The sequence below is a fragment of the Motacilla alba genome, chromosome 4 (genome assembly GCF_015832195.1).
Source record: "Motacilla alba alba isolate MOTALB_02 chromosome 4, Motacilla_alba_V1.0_pri, whole genome shotgun sequence".
In the NCBI taxonomy this organism is placed as follows: Eukaryota; Metazoa; Chordata; class Aves; order Passeriformes; family Motacillidae; genus Motacilla; species Motacilla alba.
The window spans coordinates 45,898,348-45,914,223 of NC_052019.1; the positions used below are offsets into that span (position 1 = coordinate 45,898,348).

At 40.7% G+C, this 15,876-nt stretch overlaps 1 protein-coding gene across 2 annotated transcripts in view; it reads right to left on the minus strand.

The window, feature by feature from the left end:
* The window catches only part of EGF (epidermal growth factor), a 58,422-nt gene that overhangs the window by 15,436 nt on the left and 27,110 nt on the right, over window positions 1-15,876 (minus strand). The window contains exons 11-19 of one of the 2 annotated variants that reach the window (XM_038135956.1): window positions 14,523-14,659; window positions 12,496-12,644; window positions 10,769-10,873; window positions 8,846-9,065; window positions 5,334-5,556; window positions 4,444-4,593; window positions 3,862-3,999; window positions 3,101-3,217; window positions 1,981-2,106 (exon numbers count right to left, since the gene is read on the minus strand). In XM_038135956.1, the coding sequence (XP_037991884.1) occupies window positions 1,981-2,106; window positions 3,101-3,217; window positions 3,862-3,999; window positions 4,444-4,593; window positions 5,334-5,556; window positions 8,846-9,065; window positions 10,769-10,873; window positions 12,496-12,644; window positions 14,523-14,659 (1,365 nt within the window). Of the gene's footprint in view, window positions 1-1,980; window positions 2,107-3,100; window positions 3,218-3,861; window positions 4,000-4,443; window positions 4,594-5,333; window positions 5,557-8,841; window positions 9,066-10,768; window positions 10,874-12,495; window positions 12,645-14,522; window positions 14,660-15,876 lie in introns of both variants that reach the window. The other variant, XM_038135957.1, reaches the window with a different exon arrangement.

The window sequence follows — 15,876 nt, forward strand, 5'->3', positions numbered from 1 at the left end:
CTTTCTATAGCACAAGAGCATGCTGTGCTGCTGCAGAAACTCTCCATGGGGAGAAGGAGAGAAAGGCTTCCCCATGAAATGTTAACAAGTCCAGCAGTGTTGAAGAAGAGACTTATTTGTACCAGATGTATTCTCCTGGCATTGCTAGTCATTGCTTGCAGCCCGGATCCATATATTGGCATTCTTGCAGTAACACAGCAGAAGGGTTTGGGAGTGAGGAGCTGCCCACCCCTGTACCACCCACCTGGTTCAGCCTAACAAGAGTTTAGGCAGAAAAAAAGTGTCTAGAAATCTACAGGTTTATTCAGTTTGTGTAAACGCTTCAATGAGTGAGGTGACTGTGAAGAGGCTCCCTGACTACAAGAGTTTCCAGGCTCAGAGACCATGTTAGGTTCATACACATCTCTCACCCCCATTCTGCTGCACAACCTCCTCCTTCCCCCACACCTTCTCTCTAAAGCCCACGGAGCAGCTCCTGCCAGGCTGGCCACCTGCATTTTGCTAAGTGACAAAGCACCCCCCCCAAACGTGAAACCTTTGGCTCACACAGCAGAGTTTGGGAGCTTCTAATTCATTTTAAGAACCGTCAGCAGAATAAATGTGCCAGGTCTACTTCGAGGAATTACAGATCTGCTACCCCAATTTTTATGAAATGATTGCTTAAACTGCTTGGAATTTTTCTACAGTAAAACTACCACAATCTAGCTCAAAACAGTATACGAAATTCAGAGCGCTTAAAAAAGAAAAAGGAGGGGTTGAGGGGAACACAACTGCTGCAGCATATTTCAAGAAGTGTGATTTCACCAACACCACATGAACTCATCGTGTGTTATCACTGAACATACCATCACATTCCTGGGCACTGTGCATGCATGCAGGCACTTACAACTAAAGCACAAAATCACTTACTAGTTTCTGGCTTTCACAGTATATTTCAAGTCATCAAACACAAAATTAGTTTCAGTTATGTTTACATCTTAGTAATACTACATCTTTTATCAGTTGAGAATCTATTTTCTGGACTTAAAGACTTCAGAGAAATAATAGACTGTTTTTCAATGACAGTGGAAGGTACTACATCCTGAACAACTATTCCACAGTATAGTGGTAAGTAAGACATAAAGAGCCCAAGGCTGCTTGAGGACTTGCCTTACAGGTTGTGCCGTGTCAGCAAGAGGACCTTGTCACTTCTGTGTGCACTTCCATCTGCACTTCCAAACACCCTGAAAGACCTGAGCTTTCTCTGACCCCTGCAGGCAAAAGGCCTTCTCGATTCATCTGCCTCTGACACTTTCCCCATTCTACCCATAATAATGATATTGTTTTTAATTTTTCAGTCATCCTAATCAGTGTTAAGTCCAGTAAAGATTATGTAAAAATTGGTTCAAACTTGTTAGGCTTTCAATTAGGCTATAAAGGAAAAAAGTAAAAGAAAAGGACAAAAGAGAAGGCAAGACTTGCATAAAGCTCTGAACAAACTGTGTGCTTGTCAAATACTGGAAAGAAAAAGCTTCCTGTTCATATTTACCACTAAAAAGGATTAAGAATTTAAGAGACGTAGGGAATGAACTAAAGACCTGGCATTAGAGCTGGATGGGAAAATCAGTGGGTCTGATTATTAACAAGACTCTAAATGTACTCAAGTTGTCAGTGTCACACCTTGAACCTCATGCCTATTAAACAGACCTGGAATTATTTGATGAGTATTATGACACACTCAATACCTGCTTTCGTTTATATTCATGGCAATGATTTCCAATAAAGCTCTACTGCTTCACCTCCACTTCCCTCCTCCTCTCTCTCCTTCTATAGCCACTAAAAAGAGTGCAAACACTGAGAGGAGATATTCACTGACAACTACAAGCTTTGCATATTGATCAATTGCTGATGTTACCACACTTCAAACAGGGAGGAAGGCACCACAGAGGCAGAAATGCCTCAGCCTTCCAGACAGGGCAGAGCCCTCCCACATGCCCATACCATAGCAATGGACTCCATCTCCAGTGTAGCCTTCCAGGCACCTACAGACGTAGCCCCCTTCCGTGTTGATGCAGTCAGACACGCTTCGATTGCAGCGGTCCATGCGTGCGGCGCACTCGTCCACGTCTGTGGGACACAGCAAAGGACAGGATGCTGGGGTCAGTAAACCATCGCTGAAACATCTGCACCATGGATCTCCCTCAGACTGGGCTGTCACTTGGCATTTGTGCATGTGAAGCAAATGGGAAGAGAAGGACTTGGTGGTCTTTTTTGGTATGAAGTTTGATGGGGGTGTTCTAAAATCCGAGAGTCAACAAAATGATATCACAAATATCATTTGCTTAAAAATAAACCTATTCAGAGGAAATTATCTGATTCAAAAATAGCTTTATGTTATAGAATAATATAATCTATTAAGTTGGAAAAGACCTTTAAGAGCATTTAGCAACTTTGTTTTATAAAAGAAGACACAGGCTTAAAAAAAGAAAAAGTGCTATAGTGGAAAAAATGTATGCCCATTTCAGCTTAATTTTTTTTCCTTTCCATAGTAACACAGATTCTTCTGAGTCTCTTCATGCTCAGCCACCAAATGGTATTTTTTTTCTGTTTCTAACACCTTCCTCTCTTGACCTTTGTGAGAGCAAAACAGTTATTCTATTTATGTTGCAAACAAGACCAGAAACCTAAAGACCACCTTCAGCAATGTTTTGCATGGCTGTTACTCTTTCTAGTGCTTGAAATAAACTAAAGCAGCACTTTTATATAAATATCACATCAGGAATACTAATTTTGAAGAGATTCCTTATGTCTAATTTAGACATTAACTATGGACTGAGCTTTTATCATTAGTCAATTTTTGCAAATAAATACATTATACTTCTATTATCTGTGTTATTGCTTGTTAATATTAATAGGATTAACACTCATGGCTCGAGGGGAAAAAAAAGACATATGATAATTAGCCATTTCATCTCACATGCTTTCTGCTCATCATCCCTCTTAGAGTATTGACCTTTCCCTGATGCCTCACACAGCAGAGCTGCCAATGTGAAAGGAGATATATTTTCTTCCTCCCCCCCAGTCTACAGTTTTTTGAAAGTTATAATAATGTTTTATTTACCATAGCATGATTTCCCCTTCCTGGTAAATCCTTTCAAACACTGGCACATAGCACCATCTTCCAGCAAAACACACTCTGCATTGACATAACATTCTAGGGCAGTGCAGTCATCTTCATCTACAGCATAAGCAAAAGAAAAAAAATAACAAACCACTAGATGTATTTGGAAGCATCAAAGGAGGTAGTGTATATCTATATTACAGAAAAACAAACTAAGAAAACCAGAACATGCAGTCAAAGTTTGAAACTTAACTCTCCAGGATTAATAAGGGCAAGCCAGTACAGTCACTGCAGCTGTTCTCTTTGTCTAGATGGAGTTGACATGTCACTTAGTATCAGGATTTCTGAATATTTTATTCAAAACCTACTGCGAAAGTTAATGATCTAGTGTCATCAAAGACAGGTAGAATTAAATGGGCTTATTTTAACTTTTTTTAAAGGAATGAAATATACTTAAAAACCTAAGGGAGAGACTTTCTCAAGTGTTCCAAGTTAGAAATGTTTGTTCTCTAGACCAGGATAATATTATCAATTTTTGTTGATATAGCCAAGGAATAGAGATACAAACAAAATGCAGTCCTCAGTAATAATTGCACAGACCCAAGTTCTTGTTAGAAGCTTAAGAGCATGAATACCACCAGTCTCTAAAATGAACCTTTCTTTCTTTAAGGTCTGTCTTTAAGGTCTATTACTTCTTTCTGCTCTATTAACCTGTTCAGAGCTTCAGAGTAAGCATAAGGAAGATAACCATCAGACTATACCTGATACCATGATTTCAGCTGTAAAGAAAATTATTTTCTGCTTTTCCCCATTGTCTGCATCCTTAAAAATTCCAGTGCTCTGGAGCACAGTCTCTGGTGGTGGCATTGGCATTACCTCCTTGCGCACAAAAACACTTCCTGAAAAGAACAAGAAAAAAGTGACATGGATTATTTAAATCTACTGAAACAGACATCTGATTTTCAAATACTTGTCTACTTTCCAATAATCATTGTGGTTTCCTTTTAAAATAAGGATCAGACTAATGTGTTTCTGACATCCAATTATTCCTAAAAGCACTCAGTGGAGAGATTTCTCAAATACAAAAGAAGAAATGTGACACGATGCTCACAATAATTGTCTGCATTGCACACAATTTTTCACTGCTAAAATGCCAAGGGGAAAATTACAGTGGTCAGACAACATGTCTGTTGCCTTGCTGTCCCAAGAACAACATGCCAGCATTTTCATTCTTCAGAGAAACCATCATCCCTTATGTTAGAGCAAGGTGAAATTTTCCAGTGCTACCTGTCAGGATCCTCGAGGGTTTGAGGGGGGGCTTTTTGGGAACTGGAGGACTGTACCTGCTGTTGAGTTAGAAGAATCCAGAGCATGACAGGATTTTCCACCTTGAGTTTTCACAAATCCTGGATGGCACTTGCAGTGGACAATTCCAAACCTGTTTTCACAGATCTGATCACAGCCTCCATTCTCATAAAGGCAAGGATTTGCCCCTAATGAAGAAAAACAGGAAAATTAACAAGCTGCTTCTTCAGTCAACATCTCTGTTTAAATATGCAGAGTTGAAGCAGTTGGAAAAAGAATAAGGACTGACAAAAACTAGGATTTAATTTAATTTTATTTTTTTATATAACAACAAATGCATGTAGTAAAGCATAGATATTGTCACCTAGCCCTTGTCAGGAAAAGAGATTCATGTACTCTGTATCTAATGCATGTACCACATTTTTAAACCTTATTTCCTTTATTGTTTCTCCTTTGATATTTAGAGTCCTAATATTTCAAGGACATAAGGAACCTGTGATTACCATCTCTCAATCCTGGTCTATTGAATTGCTCATTTCTCTTTACAGGGAGATTGTTCCCAACAGAAAATCAAACTATTTGATCAAAAACTAATAAATCTCACAAAATCTTTCCCCATGTCATTTGTTATTATTGGAGTGGGGGGGGGGGGGGGTGCTAATAGACTAGGATAAATAGAAAATAAAAAACTGTGGTAGCCTCATGGCAATTGATCAGCATCTATTCTTGGGCATGAACATAAATCTGTCAGCATTCTTGGGACACATGCCCAGATGATGCTTTCAATACGTGCCAGTCTGACTATGCAAGGCTTTTTAAAGAGCCTATTTCTGAGAAGATAATCCTCTATCCAAGGACATCTATTCTACTGGTATCAGTGAACAAGAGGAGGCTGGAAGGGAATGACTGCTTGATTTTTGCAGTGTACCTGGTTTCGCCAAAGGATGAACTACAACCACTGATGAGGGTCTCAGCATGCTGCCTCGGAGACGTACCCTGTTTTGGCCGGTCTTCTTGTCCACCCTCACTAGTGATGGCCTAGCCCAGTCAGAAAACCACAGGTGGTCCTCAAACACCGCTACAGCAAAAGGGCGGCCTACAAAGACATTAGGTTTATCACTTCCACATCTGTAGAACACACGCAAGAAACCCTGTAAAGGAAAGCATTATCTGCTTATAGATCAACTTCTAACACAGGGACCTAGCCATAGCCAGTGCTCCGTTTGATTTCCCGTGGGGAGGGATAAGTGTTCATGAGCATTGTACCACGGGCACAGGTTACTTGTGCTCTTAGCAAGGAGGCTGGGACACTTGCATGGCTCAGTACACGCTCTGTGCTTCTGGTGACTTCCAACCAGATCTAGTTCACAAGATGCTTCTACCTCACACATCATCATTTCTTGAGGCAGCCTTGGGACCAGCCTTTCAGAACTGGAGTACCTCCCTGCTCTGCCGTGACATGGCCTGGCAGAGAGCTGCTGAGATGCACAGCCCCTTTTGCAGTCTTCACAGTACAAGGAGGAAAGGAGCTCATAGCACATGTCATCCTGCACAAGCATCCTGGCACGGGGCAGCCTGGGAGCTACAGACACTGCGGCCACTGACTCCTGCTAGGGCCTTAAAGCCAGTGTGTGGCCTCTCAAGTGCCAAAAGTACACACAAGTGCAATGCAGAGGGGCATACAGCCAGCTAACATGAACCACAGGAGGCAATAGGTCATCCAAGTAACTTCTCTTTTCACTGACAACAACAGGATCCCAGACATCAGCTTCAACCAGGCACCTAACAATTACAGGACTAACTGCAGCTGCAAGAGATTCTACCCCAAAGTTCAGAGCACAGGAACTTTTCCTGGCTAGCACAATATTATCTGCGCTAGGAAAACTCAGATCCCTAGTTTGACTTCCAGAGATAAGCTCAGCAATTCAGAATCCAAAGGGCAATTTCATATAAATAATGGCAGGCATAAAGATCTTTACAAAATGATTCTGACTCTTTCTAATGTCTGATGATAGAAAATTGCCATTAGTCCATATGGAACTATGCATTTTTTTGTATACACTGGGAAATCTGCCTTCAAGGCAGCCTTTGGGCAAGATTTTTGCAATGGAAAGAAGGTATGAACACATGCTATTCTTCCACAGATGTACACCTGGCTTCAGAGTGGATGCTTCCTGGCTGAAGCAGGTTTGCTTTGTTGTGGTCCTTAGACCCTCAATGGCACTGCACTCTACCACTGCAGTCTGAGCCCTTCTGAAAGGTATGTTTTTTTAGTACATGATTTGTTTATGGTCTGTGCTTTTGCTTCTTGATGTAGACCTCAGCTAGGTGGTGTTTAATTTCAGTGATGAAATTGGGATCTCAACAAGTATTAGTTTAAAAAATAAAATCAAAGGCAAGCAAACAAGAAAACAACAGATAACCCCAATAGAGATAACGATTAGAACCTTGGGAAAGGAGTATGTGTTGATATATCTTAAATTCACCTCTCAAATAAATTGAAAAAAACCAGGTTTTTACAAAAAATTTCTAAGACACTGTGTAAGTGTTCCTCAGTGTTATGTTGAAGAGGGTATTATTGACACCTAACTACCTCCACTGACCCCTGCTTAATCACTGATCTTGGTTCTTACCTTTTCTTCCCATTAAATTTGAACAACTAGATCAAGATGTAGATACTGTCCCCAAACACCCGAACACAGTTGTAGGATCTGTAGTTTGCACTATTCACAAACAGCATCCTGCTTTGACCAGCACTTCATTAACCTCTTATTTTGCAAATATATTAAGGATTAAAATCAGAAGCCTATTGTCAGTCTATGGAGACAGCAGGAACAGTACAAATGCAACCCGCTGCATAAACAAAAGGGATGGTTGTGCTCTTTGTTGCCTCAGGCAGGTTATTATGGGCTGTGTTGCTTACAGCTGAAAACGGGGTTAGGTGGAAGAGCAAAAATAATTTACCTGTTTGGCATGCAGCTCTACTGAACAAACTCTCAGTACAGGGGCACTAGAGGGAGCTGCTGTAATAAAAATTCATGTTACAGCAGAACACCTATGAAGAGGTGCCACCTTCCCGTCCTCCAGTGTACAGCTGTTCAACAACAAAAACTGAATTCCAGTCTTCACTAACAGCATTAGCAAATGATCAGGACATGCTTCTCTAAATTCATATGCCTACATCTCTTTCACTTCTTTGCATACAGATGTTCATGTCCTTTTCTCTCACCTCCAAACAGCCGTATCACTGCTCCTTTCACATAATCCATGTTTCTATAGTGCTCCTAGCTCTCCTTCTCTTTTTTTCTCTCTGTAAGGCACTGTCTTACTCCTTGTGGAGAAACAAAATGAAACTTTGATCAGGTTTCAATGTCCTCCTTTGCAGTACTGCCCTGTTCCTGGAGGAGGCAGTCGCCATGGGAGCAAAGGGAAGAGAGAAGAAGGCTGAAAATCACTATGAAATTACTTCTTGGGCCTTTTGATGTCTTATATTCTGGAGAACACTTATTCCTCCAGGACCTCACTTTGCTCACCTCCAAAAGACTGGGAGGGTATCTGGCTTAGGTGATGAACACAAGCCTTCCCAGAGCACAGACCAGAACAGAGGCTGCTCAACACAGTAACCATAAGGTTACCCATGGCAGTCGTGGCATTGAGCTACGAGTCCTCACTCTGCCCATGTTTTGTATGCACACCTACAAAATGGTCCCCAGAGAGATCCCATGATCAAAAGGAATTGTCCTCTCCAGAAACTAATTTGCCATGTACAAGATTCTTAAACACATGGTTTACTTTAGATGTGGTACAACATCAGCTCCTTGTTGCTAAGACCTCTGTTCTTTTGCTTCAGAAGAACTCAGTTATGTGTCAAACAGTAGAAATCTTAGCCATAAAAACTATCAATACATCATAAAATAATTTTTCATTTGGTATCTGTTGTATGTTTACAATCCTTCCAGTGCTCAACACTGCAGATACAGGTTTGCTGCTCAAGGACATTAACGACCCAGATTAATTCCTCTGATTCCAGATTAATTCTTCTGATGTCACCATAACTCACTGATGGAATTAACACAGCAAAACCTGTGTTTAAATTAAACTAAGCAGCCACGCATGGGAAAAGCAAACCACATTTTAAATTTTTTGATTATTTTCATTTTTCTGTGAAGGCAGAAAGAAGGCATTGCACAGAGAAGTTCTCTGTGCAATGCAAAGCGACTCATTAATAAAAGTAGACAGTGTTAGAAAGACGTGCTTTTGCTAAAATGAATAAAAGTCAGCTGGGTAACAGAATGAAGAACTCAAGTGCTGTCATTAACCTTAACATAGCATGGGATACATAGCACAGCAGCTGGCCAGTAGTTTTCATGCACATACACAGATATACACACACAAGGACAAACAGCAGTAGGTAATTATCAACCCCAAAGCCTCACCTACATCATTCTGTGCAAGAATTCGACGACCAGAACCATCCAGGTTTGCGCTCTCAACCACGGCCTGTTTAGCATCACACCAGTACACCTTGTCAGCCAAGTAGTCCAGAGCTATTCCACTGGGCCACAGCAGGCCAGTGCTGGCTACGACCCTGCGATCGAAGCCTTCCAATGAAGAGCTGTCAATCCGCGGATTGGCCCCCATGTCAGTCCAGAATAATCTCCTTCAGAAAACAAAATGAATACAGGAAGTCAGTAAGTAAATGTTTGTCCTCCTCTCCACAGAGTTCTTTCAAAGCAGAAAGGTCAGATCAGAGCAATACAGCCCTGACTCACTGGAGAAAAAGTTCACGCTTCAAGCAAACATATTGGCTGCTGATCTTTCCACGCTTGCCATAAGACTCCAGGTGATTGCACTGGGACTTGTGCAGAATCCTCACCCTGTTCACTGGCATGAAACCTTTGGAAAACAACTACTGACTATGTTAACTGCCACAGCTCTTCATATCTGCTTTTTGATTTTCCATGTGACAGCTAATGGTATTTTAGCAAATCCAGACTACAGAAAACAATGCATTAGCCAGACCCTTGTCTAAAGAGGGTTACAACAATAAAGAAATGAAACTAAAATTACCCATTACAAAACAAGCAAGAGTAGGCAGGTTGTTTAAAAAATACACCAATATCAGGTTCAGAATCTTTTTCCTTTAATAAAATCATGATTCTCAGGATCTCCCTCTAGAGTCCTGTGTGTTACTCACTGGGTTTTTAGCAGTTTTCAATGAACACACAATGCTAGAAGGCAACTCAAAATGAGGATAGCTATAATTGCAAATAATGTCTGAAGTTTGGGCTCATCTTCCCAGGCACCATTTGCCTCTGTCAGGTTTACTGAAATAACCCAAGGATTCACTTAGCTTTAGTTACACAAGCAGTTTTGCTCTAACTAATGCAGGGATCAGTATTTTCAAGAACTCTAATTGTGCTTCATATCCCTCTTTAATATTTACAACTATGGACATTGCCATAATGTCTGTTCATCCTTTCACCATTAACTTTCTAAAAAGTTAGGTTTTAATGATGTTTCTTCCTCCCTTTCCCTTTGCATGCTTTGCCTCTACCAATAATTCTAGTAAACAATCTGGCAGAACCTACCTTTCTTCAAAGTTATCCTGCAAAATGTTTCAATAGCATTCAACCTCTACTGAAAGGTTCTTTCAGGTCTTTTATGGGCAGAGGTAAGCTAGCAAAACACCCTCCTCAAACCTGCTTCTTTCTGATTCATCAGTACTTAGTTATAGCAGGATGTGAGCATCAAAACAAAATTTGAAGGACCAGATTTAAAATCCTCCTAGTACAAGCATATTGACTAAAAATCCATGGGACTTTGCTTTGATTGAAACAGCCAGAATTTCATCAAGAGTTTAAACACATGAGATCATTTCAACACTATTAAGAAGATACAAGGTGCATTTAAAACAACAAATCTCCAGAACAGTAAATTATGTTTAGTTTCCTCTGAAACTGAAACATGGACCAAAAAAAAAGGGCAGCTTTGTAAGCACTGCTGGTTAAAAGTGATTACCCTCTTCACACTACTAGATATGGAGTTATCAAAGTTTGTAGTGTGGCACCTACAGCTGTCAGTGACCTCAGTTGCTGACGCTTATCTTTAACTTACACTGCATGTAGTATCATTAATGCTCCGATTACTTTCTTCTAAAATCTATATGAGAAATGAACATGTCCCAGCTCATGAAAGAAACCCTGCAATAAAGCATTACAGTTCACACAGCTCTGCAGGGCAATGACTAACCCAGCATGAGACTAATGCATATTTTGACTGCCAAAAGAGCAAAGCTTGCACACTCATTTTTAAAAATCATCCACAAGCATTACATGATTTACTGTGTTTATCACTCCTTACTTAGCAAATGGGTGAATGGCAATCCCTCGGGGCTGGGAGAGATCCTCCCAGATGATCATTTTTCTTTGCATTCCATTCAGATTGCTCCTCTCAATGCACACCTTCCTGCAACACACAGAGCACTGTTAGGTCCTCCCTGCCATCTTTTTAATTGCCTTCTTGGGCTGAATGCACTAAGATTTTGCATTGCTTTAGTTTAGCTGTAATAAATAATTTCACAGCGACAGGAAGTAATCCTGCTGATGTGGGATGTCTAGTTGTTTTATCAACAAGTAATTCATGTTACAGCTTCATTATCTGGTCCAGGGCATGATGATAAAATACCTGCTGGTCTGCAGAAGACATGAAGTTCTCCTTCTTTGGGTGAATAATGAATTGCAAGTATGATCACTAATAGATAAATGCTAGTTTTAAAAGGAGTTAGGAGGAAAACCAGCTCCTAACTGAATACCATTACCAAATGGATAAAGAATTTTTAATAGTACTTTTGCATAGCATTTTTCATTCAGAAATCAGTGGTCATTTTACATATTACATCTATTTTGCAGGAAAGAGTGAGTCTAAGGTTCTTAAGATTACTCATAAAATCTGTGGCCAAGTCAAGTATAGAATCTACATTGCAAATATTTCAATTCACCTTTTTTCCAGAAAACTGATTTTATTGCTGCAATGTTCATCTTGCCAAACAAATATCTGCCTCTACCTGCAAGCAAACCTACAGCCTTCCATGCCTCTTTGAACCTTCAAAGAAAGGTCCCAGAGATGGAAGGAGAAATATATTCCTGCAAATGTGGAATACAAACAGGTAAATACAGTGGGTGAGAAGGAATTTGCGGGTTCAGATTCTCATATTCCCCGTGAATATGTCCTGTCTTATGGAGAAAAGCACCATAATCTCCCATTTCACAAGAAACACCGGCGTATTTCTACAATGGCTCAATCATATGACAATATTGTACCTAAAAGCAAGGAAGTGGACTAGCAGAATATTTAAAATGGAGAAGGAGAGTGATCTAAACACTCAAAATTACTTTTTATCAACTAATGAATTGTGGATCATGTTGAAAGCTCATGACCACTCTTCAAGGAGTCTTCATTATCTGTTGTGATCTGAAACTGCCTTTTCATCAAAGGTCAGTTTTGTTTCCCTCTGCATATAAGGTTAGGTATCAGCTGAAAGGTGGTCACATTGCCTGGCAGCAGCCATTCCTCTTTTATCAGAGATAATTGACAAGACTCTCCAATAACATGATTCTAGCTGCCAGCATCGCTGACTTCTGCCCAAGATGTACTCAATACCATAATATTCTTTTTTATCTGTATATATGTATGTATGTATGTATGTATATACAAAGATATACCTATACATACACACTCACATGCAGCGTACGTATATAAAAAACAGTGTAAGGAAACATATTCACATGCACATGTGCACATGCATGTATGTATATATTCAGTGCATGCTTTAGATTCCTCGCAACTGAGTCCAAACCCTTGCTTCTTGGAAAGACAAAGATAAAAACACAACACAGACTGCAAGTGAGCTTCCAGCATTTTAGTTTTAAAGAACCTTCCAACTGTATATACTTGAGACGAAAACTATCCAATCAGAATGTGAAGCACTACTGAACTAGAGTGATATCTCAGCTATTTCTGCATCACCAGTCATTTATTCCAAATATTTTATGGCATGCTTCAGCATAAATGCACTGTGGAGCATGTACCCTCTGTCTGTCCAGTATAATTTACGGTTAATCCAGTCCACAGCAAGGCCTTCGGGTGTATCTATAGCTCCATGAATAACCTTTTCACGATCTGAGCCATCCAGATTAGCTCGTTCTATCCATTTCAAGGCAGTGTGGGCAAAGTAAATCTGTGAATAAATAAGAGACAAGGTGTCATTAGTTCTCATCTCACTTTCCACTCTGCCTCCTCTGTCTAGTAGCTCCATTCTAAAACACCTTTTTTGTCAGGAAAGTTCCCTAAACTGCTTATTCACAAAAGGCTGCACAGGTAAGCCGTGATCCCTGATCAAATAAAAAGACACTTATCCTTCAACCAGGATGACTTCTACAGGCAGCTTGTGCTTAGCTGTAAATCCTGGTTGCCCTAAATACAGCCCTTTGAATATCCTGCAGTTTTGTTTCAGCCAGCAGCTACTTCATATGAAGCACAGCTGAGGAAGCAAAAGTAGGAACAGGCAGAAAGCAGCATGTTGCCATTTCACTGGCTGCTCATGTTGAAAAGTGAGAAGTGTGGAGAAGATAGCAGCACTCTATGTATATCAAGGAGCTGGGAAGGGGAAAAGGAGTTATAAAATTTATTGGTATTTTTTTCCACTCTTTTATCCTGCAGCTATCTTAATTTTTTACTAGGTATCCATTCTGTAAGGCTCCAGCATTTCCAGAAGAGGTTTCTTAGTTTGGGGTCAAAAGAAAAGTTCTTTGCTGGTGGGGAAACTAGGTTTGCATTTTCCAAGGATGTGTAAATTTTGTCTTGTATCCCAATACCAGAGGGAGCAATCGCTGTATGGCACAACCATATCAAAAGTAGTGCTGAGGCTCTCTTTGGAAATGGTAACAGCAAAACAAATAACTTTGCTTTGATGCTGGCCATGAGGTCCAACAAAACTGGAGGGAGCCTCTAGCCTTAGACCAGCTAATTCAACACCCTGGGAGCACAAAGGGGTGCTGCCTTGCCACCCAGCTGACAGGAGCAGGCTCCTTCAGCCTGGCTGGCCCCCTGCGTGTCCCCCCACACCTCTGTTCTGCCACCCAACACTGCAGGAGGGGATCCCTGGGGCACACCAGAGTCACTGGCACAGCTGATCCACACTTGGCACAGCACAGGGCAACTGCTGCCTCTCCAGCAGGACCCTATTTCGGGAGCAAGTGGAGATGTTCCAGAAGTGCCTGAAGTGCTCCTCCTGTAAATGCAGATCTGGCAACATTCACATTTGTTTAGCTGTTGTCCTTCTGGGCCTTGAGGTGCTTCCAACAACTTAACTGAGCTCCTCATCAGCTTTCACTGTACCATCCAGTATTTCTTTGTAACACTTTTACAGTGGAAATAAGTCTCTCCATGGGAAAATATAACGGTCTGCCACAGAAGGTTTAGCAAAGCGCAGCTGACCTCCTATTCTTCCCAACTCTGCAGGCAAGGAGTAGGGCATTAGGATGTGGCCACGCAGACAAACAGGTCTTTATACACAGAAGATTCCTGTTTCCAACAACACTATCTAGTATGTGAGGAGTGCATTTTGGAAGAGCAATAGACTCTGTGAGCATTCAGCAGTTTTGCTCAATAATATCGGGACATGGGAAACAAGATTACTACAACATTTACTAGGGATCATACAGATTCATATGGATAGAATAAAAGATACTTTTGTTTGTACCACTGCACAGTGAAAAAACCAAACAATGTATTTCCAGAAAACAACACCGCAGTCTTAATGGAGAAAACTCACACAGAAGTTCTTTAAAATTGAAATCATGTCTGAAGTGAATTTAGACATCCAAATTATCTGTGAACTATCATTTTCAATGTACAAAAAATTAATAATTCAAGGATGAAACTCTTCAACTAATGTTTGGCAGCCTATACCAGTTGTACTCCTAGACAGGAGACAGAACAACGAGCAGCATAATGCATAATCCAGATCACTGACAGAGGAAAGGTTAAGGCACATGAAAGCTCAATCCTTTTGTCCTTGCAACACTCCAGAATCCTCTCATTTTTAATGCCTTACCTTATTTTCCACCGGGTCAGAGTCCAGTGCTAAGACTACTCCCATCTGCCAGTCAAGTAAACTTGCGTAATCTGTTCCATCAAAACTGATCTGGCGGATATCTTGGCCATTTGCAAATAACAAAAATGGCTTAGGACCTGTCGATTAAAATTTGCCTGTATGTTAATTGCACTAAGTTCAAAGTGATCTCTAACTTGCATTACTACCTAAGTAGTGTTGTAAATAAGTTACAATAAAAGACAAAATAGGAACAGAAGCAAAAAGAAATTACGGCAATTTTCTTACACTCCACTTGTCTAAGAAATTAAAGATAAATGTGAATATAAGTTTACAGCATCAGCCTCAGCATTTCTGACAAAAGGAGTCACTAGTCCTGCTGCATTTCACACCGAGTGCCTTAGCCTCGAGGCAATCATCTCTCTACATTTCACAGCATCACCATAAATGCCAGAATAACTTAAATTTTGCATATGGAGAAGTCTTTTGTAGTAAAAGCAAGAAAGATACCAATCCCCCAAAAAAACAAAAAAAACCAAAAAAAAAAACCCAAAAAACCACATAGCTTTCCCCTTATTTTGGGCACAAATTAAAAGCTTCTTTTTCCTCCTCTCTCTTGGCAATTGCTTATACCTTGCTGATCACTGGAGTCTGCCCTTTTCTGAGACAGAACAGAAGGGCCAGGAATCCAAAAGTGTACATCAAACACCTCAGCTTCCTGGGGGCAGTCGGGGAGAAATATCCTTTTATGGAAGGTCCTTTGCAGACTATTCCCTACCCTGTTCTCCAAACACAGAGACTTCAGTCCCAGTTCTCTAACCATAGGCAGGAACTATGCCCGTTTATGTGAAGGCACAAAACCCTGTGTACTGCAGGACAGACCTCCACATCATGGGAGCCCAGAGTGAAATGTTGAAGATGGATCACAGATTGAACTTCCTGTGAAGGGGACAGAACCATATACTGGTGCTTGTTCTGGTTTATTTCCAAAATAGGTTGTCTGTTACTACATTTCTCCTCATGGAGAAAAGCAAGGCACAGCTTTTCCCAGGAATATAGCTGGGACTCACGTTCTCTGAACATCAGAGAAAGAAAAACACAGTTCTTATCACTTGCTGTATCTGTGTTGTGCCAAAGTAGAATGGAATGTGGAGATTGTTTACCCAAAGTGGGGATGTTTTCTTCCCTTGGCCAATCAAGGCCAAGAGTGTGTCTGTGTCGAGATTGTCTGCTGGCAATCTCGAGACAGTCAGCGAGAGTCATGGATGAGTGCAGTTGAGCTTGTGAGTGCATGGCAGATTCAATTGTAGATTTATAGAATAAAGTACTTCATCAGCCTTCTGAAGATGGAATCAGA